Source organism: Heterodontus francisci, chromosome 34 (assembly GCF_036365525.1).
Source record: "Heterodontus francisci isolate sHetFra1 chromosome 34, sHetFra1.hap1, whole genome shotgun sequence".
NCBI classification, from domain to species: Eukaryota; Metazoa; Chordata; class Chondrichthyes; order Heterodontiformes; family Heterodontidae; genus Heterodontus; species Heterodontus francisci.
Window position 1 is genome coordinate 25,383,300 of NC_090404.1, and position 15,757 is coordinate 25,399,056.

The 15,757-nt window shown below is 46.7% G+C and overlaps 1 protein-coding gene across 1 annotated transcript; it reads right to left on the bottom strand.

The window, feature by feature from the left end:
* Nucleotides 1-806: 806 nt before the first annotated feature.
* On the bottom strand, nt 807-13,053 carry LOC137349291 (gastrula zinc finger protein XlCGF8.2DB-like). Its single transcript, XM_068014832.1, has 2 exons — nt 12,772-13,053; nt 807-2,655 (listed from the first exon to the last, which is right to left on the bottom strand). The coding sequence occupies exon 2, from the start codon at nt 2,185-2,187 to the stop codon at nt 1,789-1,791; it is 399 nt and encodes a 132-aa protein (XP_067870933.1). The 5' UTR covers nt 2,188-2,655; nt 12,772-13,053; the 3' UTR covers nt 807-1,788.
* Nucleotides 13,054-15,757: the final 2,704 nt, after the last annotated feature.

Below are 15,757 nucleotides of genomic sequence, written 5' to 3' on the forward strand. Positions count from 1 at the left end.
GATGTCCTCCTGACGTCGGTTCCTATCCTGCTCACCATTTCCTATATTGCCAAGTCTTATATCATCCGTAAATTTCTAAATTCCTATTTCCTGTACCCAAGCCCAGTTCATTTCTATACAAGAAAGCAACAGTCCTAATACTGGGGAATCCAATGCATTCTTCTCTCCAGTCAGAATAACATCTGCTCACTAATACTCTCTGCTGCCTATTCCATAGCCATTTACTTACCCAATTACCACTGCCCCTTTAATACCATTGTGCCTCTATTGTCTGAATAAGTCTGGTATTTCTATAGGTACCTTTTGTAAGTCCACATACACAAAATCTACTGCATCAACTTTCTCTACTACTTCATCAAAGAACTCGATCAGGTTAGTCAGACATAATCGGCCTTTAATAAATCCATTCTGTCTGTCCCTTATTAACCCACGCTTCAAGTGATATTAATGTTGTTCTTGATGATGGTCTCTCGTAGGTTTCCCCCCACTGACAGTAGTCTGATTGGTCTGTAGTTACCAGATTTATGCCTCTTCCCTTTGTTGAGGACTGAAAAATTGTGGTCAGAGCTCCTGCTATCTCCAGCCTTGCTTCCTTCAGCAAACCTGGAAGAAATAATTTGAAGTCCCTTTGGAGGGTATATGGAGTTTGGTCACAGATCAGCCATGACCTCATTGATTGACGGAACAGGCTCGATGGCTGAATGTTCCTATTACCGTTCAATGGCTCAAAACTGACTTCATGTTGGTAACAGTTTTGGTTTTATTTAAGCATAAGTGAGATTTAATACACTCAGTATTTGAGCAGCAATTTATAAAGTACAAATGAGAATTATATTCTCCATTAATGTCCTTTGGGAAGTAGGAGTGGCCCATTCCTCGTTTCTCTGACTCACATACCAATCTGCACCTGTTTGGATCAGTAACCTTCCTGACCCTTCTACACTGAGAATGTCCCAAACCCACTGAGATATCCTGCAAAAACTGGAACCACAGAAAAATCCTTCCAATCAGGTCTCTCCCATACCCCCATTCAACCCAATCATTAGCCTGGTAAGTTCCATCCCCCGGCACAGGTCCCGGGCCTCCCTTCTCTGCCTTCCACCCTGAGCACAAGCTTTTTCTCTTTTGAGTTGCAGTTTCCATTGTGATGAAGCAAACCAGGACCTTGATGATAATGAGTGTTCTAACTGGATCAAAGCTTCATGCTGGAAATCACTAAAAGGATTTAGAATTGATTATATTTCACCAATTTATAACAGCTCGGTCTATTTCTACATTCAGAGAAGAGAGTTTCCCTTGTTCTTTCCCGGTGATGTGTGTTTTTACAACACCAATGCCACCTCTCACACACCCAGAACACGGAGGCAGCAGAAAGTCCGAGGCAGTGTAGTTTTTGCAGAAAGAAGCTTTTCAGAGCAAAGTTTCGGGCAATTTAACTCTTGCCGTGCCGAATTCCGCAAAATACCGTCAAAAGCCTATCTTCTTACACAGGCCTCTGTGTTCTTACGCCCCCTTTAATATTTAACATGATTAGTCTCTCCTCAATCTTCCTACTGACATGTATCACCTCACATTTTTCAGCGGTGAATTTTGTCTGCTCATTCCACCAGCCTGTCTATATCCTCTTGAGGTTTCAGTGGATTATTTGTGCTTTTAAAGCTCTTCTCACAGTGAGAACATTTGAAAGATCTCTTATCAGAGTGATGACCTTGTGTGTTCTGAGGTGGATGAACAAGCAAATCCCTTCCCACACACGAAGCAGATTAACAGCAGCAGTAACGGCCTCCTCTAAATGTGTACACGCTGATGTCTCAGCAGATGTGATGAATGAGTGAATTCCTTTCCGCAGATTGAACAGGTAAATGGTATCTCTCCATTGTGAATGCCCTGGTGTGTCAGTAGCCTGGATGAAGAAGTGAATCCCTTCCCACACACGGAGCAGGTGAACGGCCTCTCCCCAGTGTGAGCTCGCTCATGTGTCAGAAGACGGGAGGAAGAAGTGAATCCTTTTCCACACACGGAGCAAGTGAATGGTCTCACCCCAGAGTGAGCTCGCTCGTGTGTCAGGAGATGGGATGAGCAACTAAATCCCTTTCCACATACGGAGCAAATAAATGGCCTCTCCCCGCTGTGAACTCGCCGATGTGTCAGCAGGATGGATGACTGAGTGAATCCCTTCCCACACATGGAGCAGGTGAACGGCCTCTCCCCAGTGTGAGTACGCCGATGAGTTTCCAGCTTGAACGGGTAATTGAATCCCTTCCCACAGTCTCCGCATTTCCACGGTTTCTCCGTGGTGCCGGTGTCCTTGTGTCTCTCCAGGTTGGACCATCAGTTGAAACCTCATTCACACACTGAACACGTGTATGGTTTCTCCCCGCTGTGAATGGCGTGATGTTTTTTCAGGCTGTGTAACTGGTTAAAGCTCTTTCCACAGTCAGTGCACTGGAACACTCTCACTCGGGTGTGTGTGTGTCTCGGTGCTTTTCCAGTCACACTGATGTTTGAAATCTTTTCCCACAGACAGAACAGACAAACATTTCTCCTTCCACATTCAAGGGCCGATGATATTCAGATCCAAATGAATTGACTCTCAGATCTTGATGTGATGTTTGATTTGAGTTTTCTGTCTGTAAATTTTTGCCTTCTAACACCCTGTAAAAGGAGTTTACAAAAGTTGTCAGTACAGGATAGAAAGTCAGAAGAGACAATTCGAATTTCAATGAAAGATTTTTTCCTCTTTTGTTCCCCCAAAGCTGTAAATCCCTGCACCACACACTCTTCCTCCTCCCTGTGCTGAAATCCAAACCCATGGCACCATCTCTTTCCTCCACTGCCAGTTTTCTCCCTCCCTCTACTCTGACTGGGTTCAGTTCTCCAGCCCCTGTGTGCAGAGTGAGAATCAAATCAATAGGCTAATGATTTTCTCTCCTGGTCACTGGGATCCTGAAGCCCCGCCCACGCTCTGTGGCGTCACCAAGATGGTCGCGCATGCGCTCCGCGCTCAATCAACATGGCGGCCGTTAACTTGCAGTCTTTCCTGGGACAAAGCACCGGAGTTGCAAAAGCGGGACCTGGAGTTTTTTTTATTCGGGGCTCGCGGCCTATACCGGGTGTTTCTAAAGCCTCCCCGCCGGTTTCCATTCCGCCCCGGCGACTCTCACCAGCTGCAAAAGCGTCTCTGGCACTCACCCGACTTGGTCAAAATGGGAACAGGAAACCTGAAGCCCCGCCCAGTCATTGTTCCGTCCCAGGATGGCCGCGCATGCGCCCCGCCGCACATTTCCCCCTATAAAAGACGGCGGTGGTTAACGCGGGCTCTGTCACCGGGAGGAATGCCGCAGCTGCCGCCCCGCCGGACACGCTCGTGACACCCAATGGACCAACAAAGTGATTCTTGACAACGCAGGCAGCGGCAACGTCATCTGACTGCGCCAACCTGCGCACATGCGCAAACGGGCTCCTGCTCTCTGCACGTGCGCTGTGTTCCGCATTGCCAGGATGATATCATCGCATAACGCGCGATAGACAGCAAGCGGAGAAGGGGGGGGGGAATTGGGGAGGAGAACGGGGTATGGAGGGGGGAGCGGGGGAAGGCCTTGGTGGTGGCGGGTGAGCTCTCCTCCTGCCCCTTCGCCCCCCTCTTACCAGCAATTCTGCCTGCTCTCTCTGGTCATTCCCCCATCCACTCTCTCCTGCCATTCCCCAGCCAGCCAATCTCTCTGGCCATTTTGTGCTGCCATGTGTTTACGTTGCCTTTGTGTGATTATTTGAGCAGCTCCATCTTTAGTCCTGGCAGCTGCCTGAACGTCGCTGACTGTGCCGTTTTAGTTGAACAGGCTGCATTTGTGCACGTGCCAGTGCAGCGCCACCTAGTGGCTGCATTGTCAGCAAATGGGCTCCTGCAGCCATGGACCAATGGTGTTCCTCTCCCGGGCGCCGGGAGCAGTTGGGATCAGGGACCTGAAGCTCCGCCCACTCAGTCATCCTGCTCCAAGCTGGCAGCCATTTACCTGGGCCTGTTACCGGGAGAAGCCCCGCTCGGTGCAAACACGGGAGCTGCAGCTGATTGATCGGGGTTTGCAGCCGACACCGGGTGTTTACGAAGCCTGCCCGCCGGCTCCACCGCTTACCAACTGCAGATGGGTCTGACAAGCTCCTCCCCATCGCCAAAAGAATATATTGATGATAATAATTGTTTAGATTTGATTTGTAACAGTTCAGTTTATAAATTAAATCCTGTTTCTCTCATTGTTTTTCCCAGCTCAGATTCACGGCCTCATTTATTTTCTTCCTCTGAGTCCCTGAACTCCCTCTGGACAGGGTCATGTTACCGAGAGCTGAGTGATTGTCCTGGGAAACAACAGGAAGAAGCTCCGAGGCCGGAGGACCAAGGCAACAGCGGCTTCTGGAAGCAATCGCAGGGTTTGAGGGCTGCAACCTGAGGCTGCCAGTCAGGTGAGTCAGTGTGAACCCCCTGGTAAACTATTTATCCTTTCAAAGTGAAATCAATGTTTCTTTTATCAACAAAACACTTCAACATTTGTCAGTGTTTTGTTTTCCTGGAATTCCTATTCTGAGTTTCAGATACTTCAGTGTCAACTGGACCAGCTGTTTAACAGTTATAGAAAGTTTATAGCACAGAAAGAGGCCACTTGGCCCATCGTGTCTTCACTGGGCGAAAAACGAGCCACCCACCTTCCCAAGCTTATTCCCACCTTCCAGCATTTTGTCCGTAGCCCTGCAGGTTACCACACTTGAGATGCATATCCAGACACCTGTTCAATGAGTTGAGGGTTTCTGCCTCAACTACCCTTTCAAGCAGTGAGTTCCAGACCACCACCCTCTGGGTGAAAATTTTTTTCCTCATCTCCCCTCTATTCTTTCTACCAATCACTTAAATCTATGCCCCCTAGTCGTTGACCTCTCTGCTAAGGTAAATAGACCCTTCATATCCATTCTATCCAGACCCCTCACAATTTTGTCTATTTCAATCAAATCTCCCCTCAGCCTTCTCTGTTCCAAGGAGAACAACCCCAGCCTATCCAATCATTCCTCATAGCTGCATTTTTCCAGTCCCGGTAACATCCTTGTAAATCTCCTCTGTCCTCTATCGAGTGCAATTCCATCCTTTCTGTAATTTTAGGGGTCTGCACAGAGTAGATAGAGAGAAACTGTTCCCACTCGTGAAAGGATTGAGAACGAGAGGGCACAGATTTGAAGTATTTGGTAAGAAAAGCAAAAGTGACCTGAGGAAAAACTTTTTCACGCAGAGAGTGGTTAAGATCTGGAATGCGCTTCCGGAGAACGAGGTGGAGGCAGGTTCAATTGAAGCATTCAAAAGGGATATTAGACAGTTATATGGAAAGAATGTGTGGGGTTATGGGGAGAAGGCAGGGAATGGAACTGAGGGCGTTGCTCTTTCAAAGAGCCAGTGCAGAGACGATGGGCCGAATGGCCTCCTTCCACACTAACGATTCTGTAATGAGGTGACCAGAACTGAACACAGTATTCAGGTTGTAGCCTAACCAATGAGTTATACAGTTCCAGCATAATCTCCCTGCCCTTATATTCTATACCTCAGCTAATAAAGGAAATTATTCCATGACTTCCTAACCACCTTATCAACCTGTCCTGCTACCTTCAGGGATCTGTGGACATTCACTCCAAGGTCCCTCACTTCCTCTACACTTCTCAGTATTTTACCATTAATCATGTAATCCTTTGTTTTGTTTCATCTCCCCAAATGCATCACTTCACACTTCTCCAGGTTGAATTCCATTTGCCACTTTTCTGCTCACCCGACCAGTCCACTGATATCTTCTTACAGCCAACCTCGCTTTGTACCACAAGGCCAGTTGTTGTGTCATCTGCAAACTTCTTGATTATGCACCTGACATTTACGTCCAAATCGTTAATACATACCAGAAAAAGCAGAGGACCCAGTACCGAGCCCTGAGGAATGTCACTGGAAAAAGCCCTCCAGTCGCAAAAACACCCGTCAACAATTACCCTTTGTTTCCTGCCACTGAGCCAATTCTGTATCCATCTTGCTGCATTTCCCTGGATCCCATGGGATTTTATTTTTTTAACCAGTCTGCCATGTGGGATTTTAGCAAGGCTTTCGACAAGGTCCATGTCGACCATATCAACTGCGTGACCCTCATCAATCCTCCTTATTACTTCTTCAAAAAATTCAATTAAATTAGTTGGACAAGATCTTCCCTTAACAAATCCGTGCTGACTATCCTCGATTAATCTGTGCCTTTCTAAGTGACCGTTTATCCTTGTCTCTCAGAATTGATTCCAATAATTTTCCCACGACTGAGGTTAGACTGACTGGCCTGTAATTATTCGGTCTATCCCTCGCTCCATTTTTAAACAGAGGTAGAATGTTAGAGTTCTCCAATCCTCCGGCATCACACCTGTATCCAGTGAGGACTGGAAAGTGATGGTCAGACCTTCTGCTTTTTCCTCTCTGTTTTCTTTTAACAGCCATGGGGACATTTCATCTGGCCCTGGTGATTTATCAACTTTCAAGGATGCCAATCCTATTAATACTTCCTCTCTCCTTTATGTTTGTCATATCCAGTACTTCACCCCCCCCCATCTTTCTTAACTACAATATCTGCATCGTCCCCCTCTTTCGTGAAAACAGATGCAAAATATTCATTAAGAACAATACCACCATTTTCCACCCCTACACACAGGTTACCTTTTTGGTCTTTTATGGGCCCCACTCTCTCCTTAGTTATCCTCTTACTCTCAATGTATTGAAAAAACATCTTTGGGTTCACCTTGATTTTGCTTGCCAATATTCTTTCATGCCCTCTCTTTGCTTTCCTAATTTCCTTTTTGATTTCACCCCTCCACTTTCTATACTCCTCTCAGCTTTCTGTAGTATTGAGTGTGTCAGGACATAAGCTTTCCTTTCTGCCTTATCTGACCCTGTAAGCTCCTTGACATCCATGCGGCTCTAGATTTATCTGTCTCACCCTTTTATTCTTTGTGGGAAGAGGTCTACTCTGAAACCCTTGAAACTCCCCTTTGAACGCCTCTCACTATTCTGACATTGATTTACCTTCAAGTCGGTGTTTCCAGTCCACTTTCGCTAAATCACTCCTCAGTTTAATAAAATTGGCCTTGCCCCAATTGAGAACTCTAACTCCTGTTCTACCTCCGTCCTTTTCCATAATTATGTTAAAACTGACTGAATTATGATCACTACCACCAAAATGCTCTCCCACTGCCACTCCTTTCACCTGCCTATCTTCATTTCCTAAAACTAAGTCTAAAACTGTGCCCTCTCTTGTTGGACTTGCTACATACTGGGCAAAAAAGTTCTCCTGAATGCACCTCAAGAATTCTGCTCCCTCAATTCCTTACACACTAAAACTCTCCCAGTTAATATTGGGGTAGTTAAAATTCCCTACTATTACTGCCCTATTGTTCTTGCACTTCTCAGAGATTTGCTTACATATCTGCTCTTCTATCTCCCTCTGACTGTTTGTCTGGGAGTCTATAGTACACTCCCAGCAGTGTGATTGCCCCTTTTTTGTTCCTTAGCTCAATCCATATGGCACAATTTGATGAACATTCCAACGTATCATCCCTTCTCACAGCTGTAATAGTTTTCTTGACCAAAATTGCCACATCCCTCCTTTCCTATCCCCCTCCCTATCGTGTCTGATGAAAACCCTGCAACCAGGAATGTTGAGCTGCCATTCCTGTCCCTCCTTGAGCCATGTCTCTGTAATAGCTATGATATCATACTGCCACGTGTCTATCTGTGCCCTCAGCTCATCTGCTTTATTTGCAATACTCCTTGCATTGAAAGAGATACCCTTGAGCACTGCCAAACTCATGTTTTTATTTTCTAACCTTAGTTTCCTCTGTCTTCCAGACTCATCCATTAATTTTCTGCCTTCCATTTTCATTTCTGATTTTGTCCCAACTGAGGCAACCCTCGGGTCCCCATCCCCCCGGCCAAACTAGTTAATCCCCCCCAACAGCATTAACAAAACATCCCACAAGGAACTCAGTCCCGGCTCTGTTCAGGTGCAACCCGTCCAGCCTGTACAGGTCCCAATGTCCCATACTATGAAGCCCTCCCTCCTGCACCATCTTTCCAGCTACATATTTATGTGTCTTATCCTTCTATTTCTATACCTGCACATGACACTGAGACTAATCTGGAGATTGCTACTTTTGAGGTCCTGCTTGCTAATTTCTTGCCTAGCTCCCCAAATTCTGACTGCAGGACTACATCCCTCTTTCTACCTATGTCATCGGTTCTGGTGTGAACCACGACTGCTGGCTGTTCACCCTCCGCCTTCAGAATGTCCTGCAGCCACTCCGTGACATCCTTGACCTAGCACCAGGGAGGCAACGCACCATCCTGGAGTGAGCGAGATTGTCTCAGGGGACTCGTGCACTACCTGCCTGGTGGTCACTCATTTCCTATCGGCCTGCATGCCTCTAACCTGCGGTGTGACCACCTCCCTAAACATGCTATCCACATAGTTCTCTGCCTTGCGAATGCACAACCGTGACTCCAGCCACCACTCGAGTTCCGAAACCCAGAGCTCGAGCTTCTGCAGCCGGTGACACTTCCTGCAGATGTTTGTGTAGGACACATGGTGCGTCCATGACTTCCCACATGCCACAGGCTGTACATTCCACTCGGCCGAGCTGCCCTGCCGTACCTTAGCTTTACAGGCTATTTATTATAAGTAGAATAGCTTGCTGGGTACTCACTAACCAGCTCCTTCCAATGCACAGAAGTAAGAACCAAATACTGGAGGGCGAAAAATGTAGAAAAAAAGGAGCACCCCCTCTACCCGCACCAAAAACCTATCCCACCCTGTTCATACTGAGAATCCCAGGGCGGAGAGCTGGGATTTCCTCTCTCAAACAAGGGCACAGCACATTTACAGCACAGGAGGAGGCCATTCAACCCATCAGGTCCATGTCAGCTCTTCGGAAAGCAATCCAGTCAGTCCCACTCCCCCGCTTGAGCCCGTGGCCCTGCAAGTTTATTTCCACTCCATGACACACATTGGCAGTGGAAAGGAGCAACACAAGTCGATAAGAGAGCAAAGAAAGAGCTGATGTTCTTTTCTAGAGGAATACAATGTAACAGCAGGGAGGGAATGTTAAATTTATAGAGAACCTCACTTAGAAGGACTGTGAGCAGTTCTGGTCTCCAGATTAAAAAAGGATATTGAAACACTGAAGAAAGTGCAGAATAGATTTACAAAGATGTCACCAGAGAGGATGATACTATCCAGCAAGATTGAGCAGGCTGGGGCTCCTTTCTCTGGAAATTCTCTTTAAAATTGTCAGTCAGAACAAGGGGGCAGCAATATAAGACAGACATTAACAGGTCAAATAGAGAACTTAGGAGGAATTTCTCTACTCAGAGAGTGGTGAGAATGTGGAACTCATTGCCATGTGGAGTGGTTGAAGCAGATAGCAATGATGTGTTTAAGGGGAGGCTCAATACATTTATGAGGGAGAAGGGAATAGAGGGATATGGGGACAGGGTGAGACGAAGTAATTAGATTAGGAGGAGGCTCATGTGGATTATAAACACCAGCACAGACTAGTGGGGCTGAATGGCCTGTTTCTGGGCTTTGATTCTGTTTATGTACAGCAGGGGTGGATTAATGTTTAAGCCTACAGGGCCCAGGAGTGGATTAATGAAAAGTCTGGCGCTAACTTTTATACCCTGATCCCCCCAGTATTAGGTTCCCCAACCAGCAGAAATAGTTTCTCTCTATCCTATCTGTTTCAATTAATACCTTGGAAACTTTGTTGAAAGCACCCCTTAATCTTCTAAATTCCTGGGAATACAACCATCATGAGGTGATGCATTTTGACACAAGGCATTGGGAGAGGCAATATATACTTAATGGCACATTTATAAAGAGTGTGCAGCGACAGAGGGACCTGGGGGTTCATGTGCATAGATCTTAGAAGATGGTATGACATATTGACAGCATAGCTAGCAAAGTATTTGGGATCTTGGGCTTCATAAATAGAGGTATTGCATGGAAAATCTGAGTAGTTTTGCTGAACCTTTATAAAGCTGTGGTGAGGCTACAACTAGAGAATTGTGTCCAGTTCTGGTCTTCACACTTTAGGAAGGATGTGAAGGTCCTTGAGGGGGTGCAGAGGAGATTTACCAGAATGTTTCCTGGGATGAGGGAATTTAGCTACAAGGTTAGGCTGGAGAAGTTGGGATTGTTCCCCTCCACCTGCTTTGTTCCAAGGAGTAGATCTGATCAAGGTGTACAATATTATGATCGGTTTAGATAAGGTAGACAGAAGAAAAGCTGTTCCCATTAGCTGATGGTACAAGGACTCGGGGACACAGATTAAGATTTTGGGCAGGAGATATGGGGGGGATGTGAGGAAGAACTTTTGTTCCTCAGCGAGTAGAGCGGGGGAATGGGACTGACTGGATTGTTCTACAGAGAGATGGCATGGAAACAAAAAGCTGAATGTCCTCCTTCTGTGTTGTAATGATTCATTTGTGTAATCTCTACTTGTAATTTAACCCTTGGAGTCCAGGTATCATTCAGGTAAATCTACACTGCACTCCCTCCAAGGCCAATATATCCTTCCTAAGGTGTGATGCCCAGAACTGAACACAATATTCCAGGTGTGGTCTAACCAGGGCTTTGTGTATCTCAGTGCTTTTCCAGTCACACTGATACCTGAAATCTTTTCGAACAGACAAACCTTTTTCCTTCCACATTCAAAGGCCGATGATATTCAGGTCCTGATGAATCAAGTGATTCTGTCTGATCTTGATGTGCAGATCCTTCCCTTCTAACCCCCTGTAAAAGGAGTTTACAAAAGCCATCACCGTCAGTCCAGGATAGAAATTCACGTTGGACGGCAAGTTTTTTCGGCCAGCACAGACACGACGGGCTGAATAGCCTCAGTCTGTGCCATAATTTTTCTATGGTTTGATGGCACCGGGTTGGCTCCAAACTGAATGAAGCAGCAGCAGAAACAAAAACTGGGAGACAGGAAGCACTGCTTACTAAGATTGTTTGGCACCATGCCGGTCACTGGTCTCCTGTGGTGTGAATAGGGAACATTCTCCACCATGGACAATGCTGGGTAAAAGCCCTGCCATTGCAGCCCCAAATAAATGTAATTGTGTTTTTACTGTAATGTGGTGAAGACTGGGGCCGGAGAACAAATCAGTAAAAGTAGGTGATGAATGGGCCAGACCAATATAAAATTAGGAAAGAAATCATACAGAAACCCAAGTGCACGGACTCCCCATGATCCACCAGAAAGAAAGGGAAATGGGAACTGGGACCAATCCAGATTCCCCAAAACAGCAGCAATAACAGCAGAATCCAACCCCTCCAGTCACATGTGAACTCAGTGGTGTGTCAGTATGTGGGGTGAATGAGTGAATCTCTTCACACACACACAACATTTAAACAGTCTCTCTCCAGTAAGAATGTGCTGATTATGGATCAAATCCTTTGAACTTTGAAAGCTGGGATGTTAACAGGTGGGAAAACTGAGTAAATCCCTTCACACAGGTGAAGTATCTGAACGGTCTCTCTCCAGTGTGACTGTGCTGGTCTATCAGTAAATGGGATGACTGAGTGAATCCATTTCCACATTCAGCTGGTGAACATCCTCTCCCTGACGTGACCGCACCCAGGAGTTTCCAGCTCAGACTGGAACTGAATCCCTGCCCACAGTCAACAACAACAATGTGCATTTATATAGCACCTTTAACATAATAAAAGCATCCTGAGATTCTTCATAGGAGCATTACTACTTTTGAGGTCCTGCTTGCTAATTTCCTACCAGCTCCCTAAATTCTGACTGCAGGACCACATCCCTCTTTCTGCCTATGTCATTGGTACCAATGTGGATACGACTGCTGGCTGTTCACCCTACCCCCTCAGGGTGCTCTGCAGCCATTCAGTGACATCCTTGATCCTGGCCCGAGGCAGGCAACACATCATCCTGGATTCACATTTGCAGCTGCAGAAACGCCTGTCTCTTCCCCTATCGAGTTTCCTATCACTATTGCTCTTCCAGTCGTCTTGTGCAGCTGATCCAACTGTGGTTTTATGGACGTGGCTCTGGCTGCACTCTCCAGATGCCCTCTCACTCTCATCAGTAGTCAGAGCTGAATACTGGTTGGAGAGTGAGATGCACTCATGGGTCGCTTGCACGACCTGCCTATTTCTTCGTGATTGTCTGTGTGAGAGAGAGACAAATACCGCTTTTCATTGCAAGGCCTGGGAGATCCAGCACATTGCCCCTGGGAGGAATTTGGGACTCTTAGCAGCAAATGATAGTCATCAAAAAGGGCCGTGCGATGTAACTGTGTGGCCTGACATATACAAGTGTTGAATACGTAAAGAAAAAAACCTCATTGTCATCTGGGGCATCAGCTATTTGCAAAGTGCTAGACAGTTAATTTGGTGATTTCTTTTAGTTGTTATAAGACTCAGAAAGTGAAATTTGGTGTGATTCGTTAAATAGGTGTTCATATCTCGTATTTTTCATGTTGACTATCTCTCTGAGGTCGTAACAACTAGAAAGTGTGATTAATCTGACACAATGGGCTGAATGGCCTCCTTCTGTACCATAAATGTTCCATGTTTTCTACAGTACAGGATGTGCACTGTAGAGGTCGCAGCAGCCCCGCCATTCCTCTGCTTATTCGATAATAACCCTTACGAATAACAATAAACCTCAATAGTTAAACATAAAAAGACTCACCAGCTACTCAGTCTCCTTCTGTTGGTATCCTTTAAATCGAGGGAAGTTCCCCCTTATGCTGAAGAAAACAAACCTACAATACTTAAACAGCCCAACACCTCCCAGGCTTTCTGACTCGGTGGAAACAGGAGAAGAAAGCGGGAAGCGGCGGCTAGGAGGTGAGGTGGGGAGAGACTGCACTGTCGCTTTAATACTCCCTCCGCCGTCGCCGGACCCGGCAGTTCTAAGTCGGAGCCTGAGAACCGCTGAGACTCGGTGTTGTGAAGACTGTGCACGCCCCCCAAATCCGCTTCCGAGAGTTGCTGGGGGCGGGGCCTTCCTGCGCCTGCGCGTTGCGGCCCTTGGGATGGCGATCGACTGCATTCACACGCGCGGAGCATTCTGGGGAGAATAGACTGCCATATACATGTCAGAGAATGGACGGAAAGTTCATGTTCCATTCTCAAAAAATAAAATGGTGTAAAACAGCGAACACAGATTAAGGACGTGTTTGCTAGCAACGACCACTAGGTGGTGCATCACTAGCACATGCCGCAAATACAGCTTCATCGATTGAAACGTCACCGTCTGCGACATGTTAGGCAGCTGCCAGGAATAAAGATGGCGCTGCTCAATTTGTCACAAAAACACGAATTAAACACAAACCCCCTCAATAGTCTCGATCGCCGCCGCATTCAATTCCCCGCTGAATCAATCTTTCTCCTCCATACTCCCTCCGACGTCCGTCTGCTCGCCATTCCGACTAATCGTTGCTCCCACCCACCACTCATACTGGGATAAAAACAAGAAATGCTGGAACCACTCAGCAGGTCTGGCAGCATCTGTGGAAAGAGAAGCAGAGTTAACGTTTCGGGTCAGTGACCCTTCATCGGACCCGAAACGTTAACTCTGCTTCTCTTTCCACAGATGCTGCCAGACCTGCTGAGTGGTTCCAGCATTTCTTGTTTTTGTTTCAGATTTCCAGCATCCGCAGTATTTTGCTTTTATTACTCATACTGGGAGGTTCAATGGCGGAGCTTCAGCCCAACATTACGGGCAATAGAAAATGTTCCCTATTCACACCACAAGAGTCCAATGCGCAGGCGCTATACGGTAGTGTTTGGAGCATGCGCAGTGCGTGTAATGCCAGTGCAATGGCGCTGGTGAGTTGCATCTGGGGATATCAGGATAGACACACACACACACACTGCTCCCCCTTTTCCTCCTGCGATGTTTTACTGGAGTTGTGTTGCTGAGTGTTTCTAAACTCTGTCTCCCTATCCCAGTAATGTAGGTGCATTGTAGGTAGCTCTAACTGGTGGACTATATTTCCTCCTTATTCTATTCTCATCCCACTCAGACTTCCAGGCTGCAGGCAGCTCGATTTACCTGAAACGTTAACTCTGGTTCTCGCTCCACAGGTGCTGCCTGACCTGAATATTTCCAGTATCCCCCTACACTTTCTACACTCCTCTCGTGCCTCCGCTGTTTTCAGCGCTCTCAATCTGCCATACACCTTTTTTTTCCTGATCCAATCCTGTATATCCCTTGACATTGAGGGTTCCCTGGACCTATCGGTCCGACCCTTCACCTTTACGGGAACATGTTGACTCTGAACTCTCACTGTTTCCTCTTTGAATGACTCCCACTGGTCTGATGTAGACTTTCCTACAAGCAGCTGCTCCCAGTCCACTTTGGCCACATCCTGTTTTATCATATTGAAATCGGCCTTCCCCAATTCAGTACCTTTATTTCTGGTCTGTCTTTGTCCTTTTCCATAACTACCTTAAATCTTACAGAGTTATGGTCACTATCCCTGAAATGCTCCTCCACTGACACTTCTACCACTTGTCTGGCTTCATTCCCTAGGATTAGCTCCAGTACTGCCCCTTCTCTTGTCGGACCTTCTACGTACTGGCTCAAAAAGCTCTCCTGTATGCATTTTAAGAATTCCGCCCCCTTTAAGCCTTTTGCACTAAGACTATCCCAGTTGATATTGGGAAAGTTGAAATCCCCTACTATTATTACCTATTATTTTTACACTTCTCTGAGATTTGCCTACATATCTGCTCCTCTATCTCTCCCTGACTGTTTGGAGGCCTGTAGTACACTCCCAGCCAAGTGATTGCTCCCTTTTTGTTTTTAAGTTCTACCCATAGGGCCTCATTTGAGGAACCTTCTAAGATAACATCCCTCCTTACTGCAGTAATTGACTCCTTGATCAACAGTGCAATGCCACCTCCTCTTTTACACCCTCCCCTGTCACGCCTGAAGATTCTATACCCTGGAATATTGAGCTGCCAGTCCTGCCCCTCTCTCAACCATGTCTCTGTGATAGCAACAATATCATAATCCCATGTGCTGATCAATGCCCTCAATTCATCTGCCTTACTTGTAAGACTCCTTGCATTAAAATAGATGCATTCCAGCCTTGCATTTTTCACTTGTTCCTTAGCAGGTCTATATTTGCGGAGCCTTCCAGACTGACTCAGTTTCTCTTCTGCATCACCCCCTACTGTACCTCCACTCTGTATCCCATTCCCTCTACCAAATTAGTTTAAACGCCCCCCCCCCCCCACCCCCGCAACAGCACCAGCAAACCTCCCAGCAAAGATGTTGATCCCATTCCGGTTCAGGTGCAACCCATCCAACTTGTACAGGTCCCAACTTTGCCAGAAACAGACCCAGTGATCCAGAAAATTAAAGCCCTCCCTCCTGTACCATCTCTTCAGCCACGCATTCATCTGCTCTATCCTCCTATTCCTATACTCACTAGCACATGGCACCAGGAGTAATCCAGAGATTACAACCTTTGAGGTCCTGCTTTTTAATATGCTACCTAGCTCCTGTGCAGCAGAGTGATCCGTGGAACCACGAACTTGGCTGTTGCTGCTTTCCCCTGGGAGGCCATCCCCCCCCCCCCCCCCCCCCACCCCCAACAGTATTCAAAGTGATATATCTGTTTGAGAGGGGGATGGCCACAGGGGACTCCTGCACTACCTGCCTG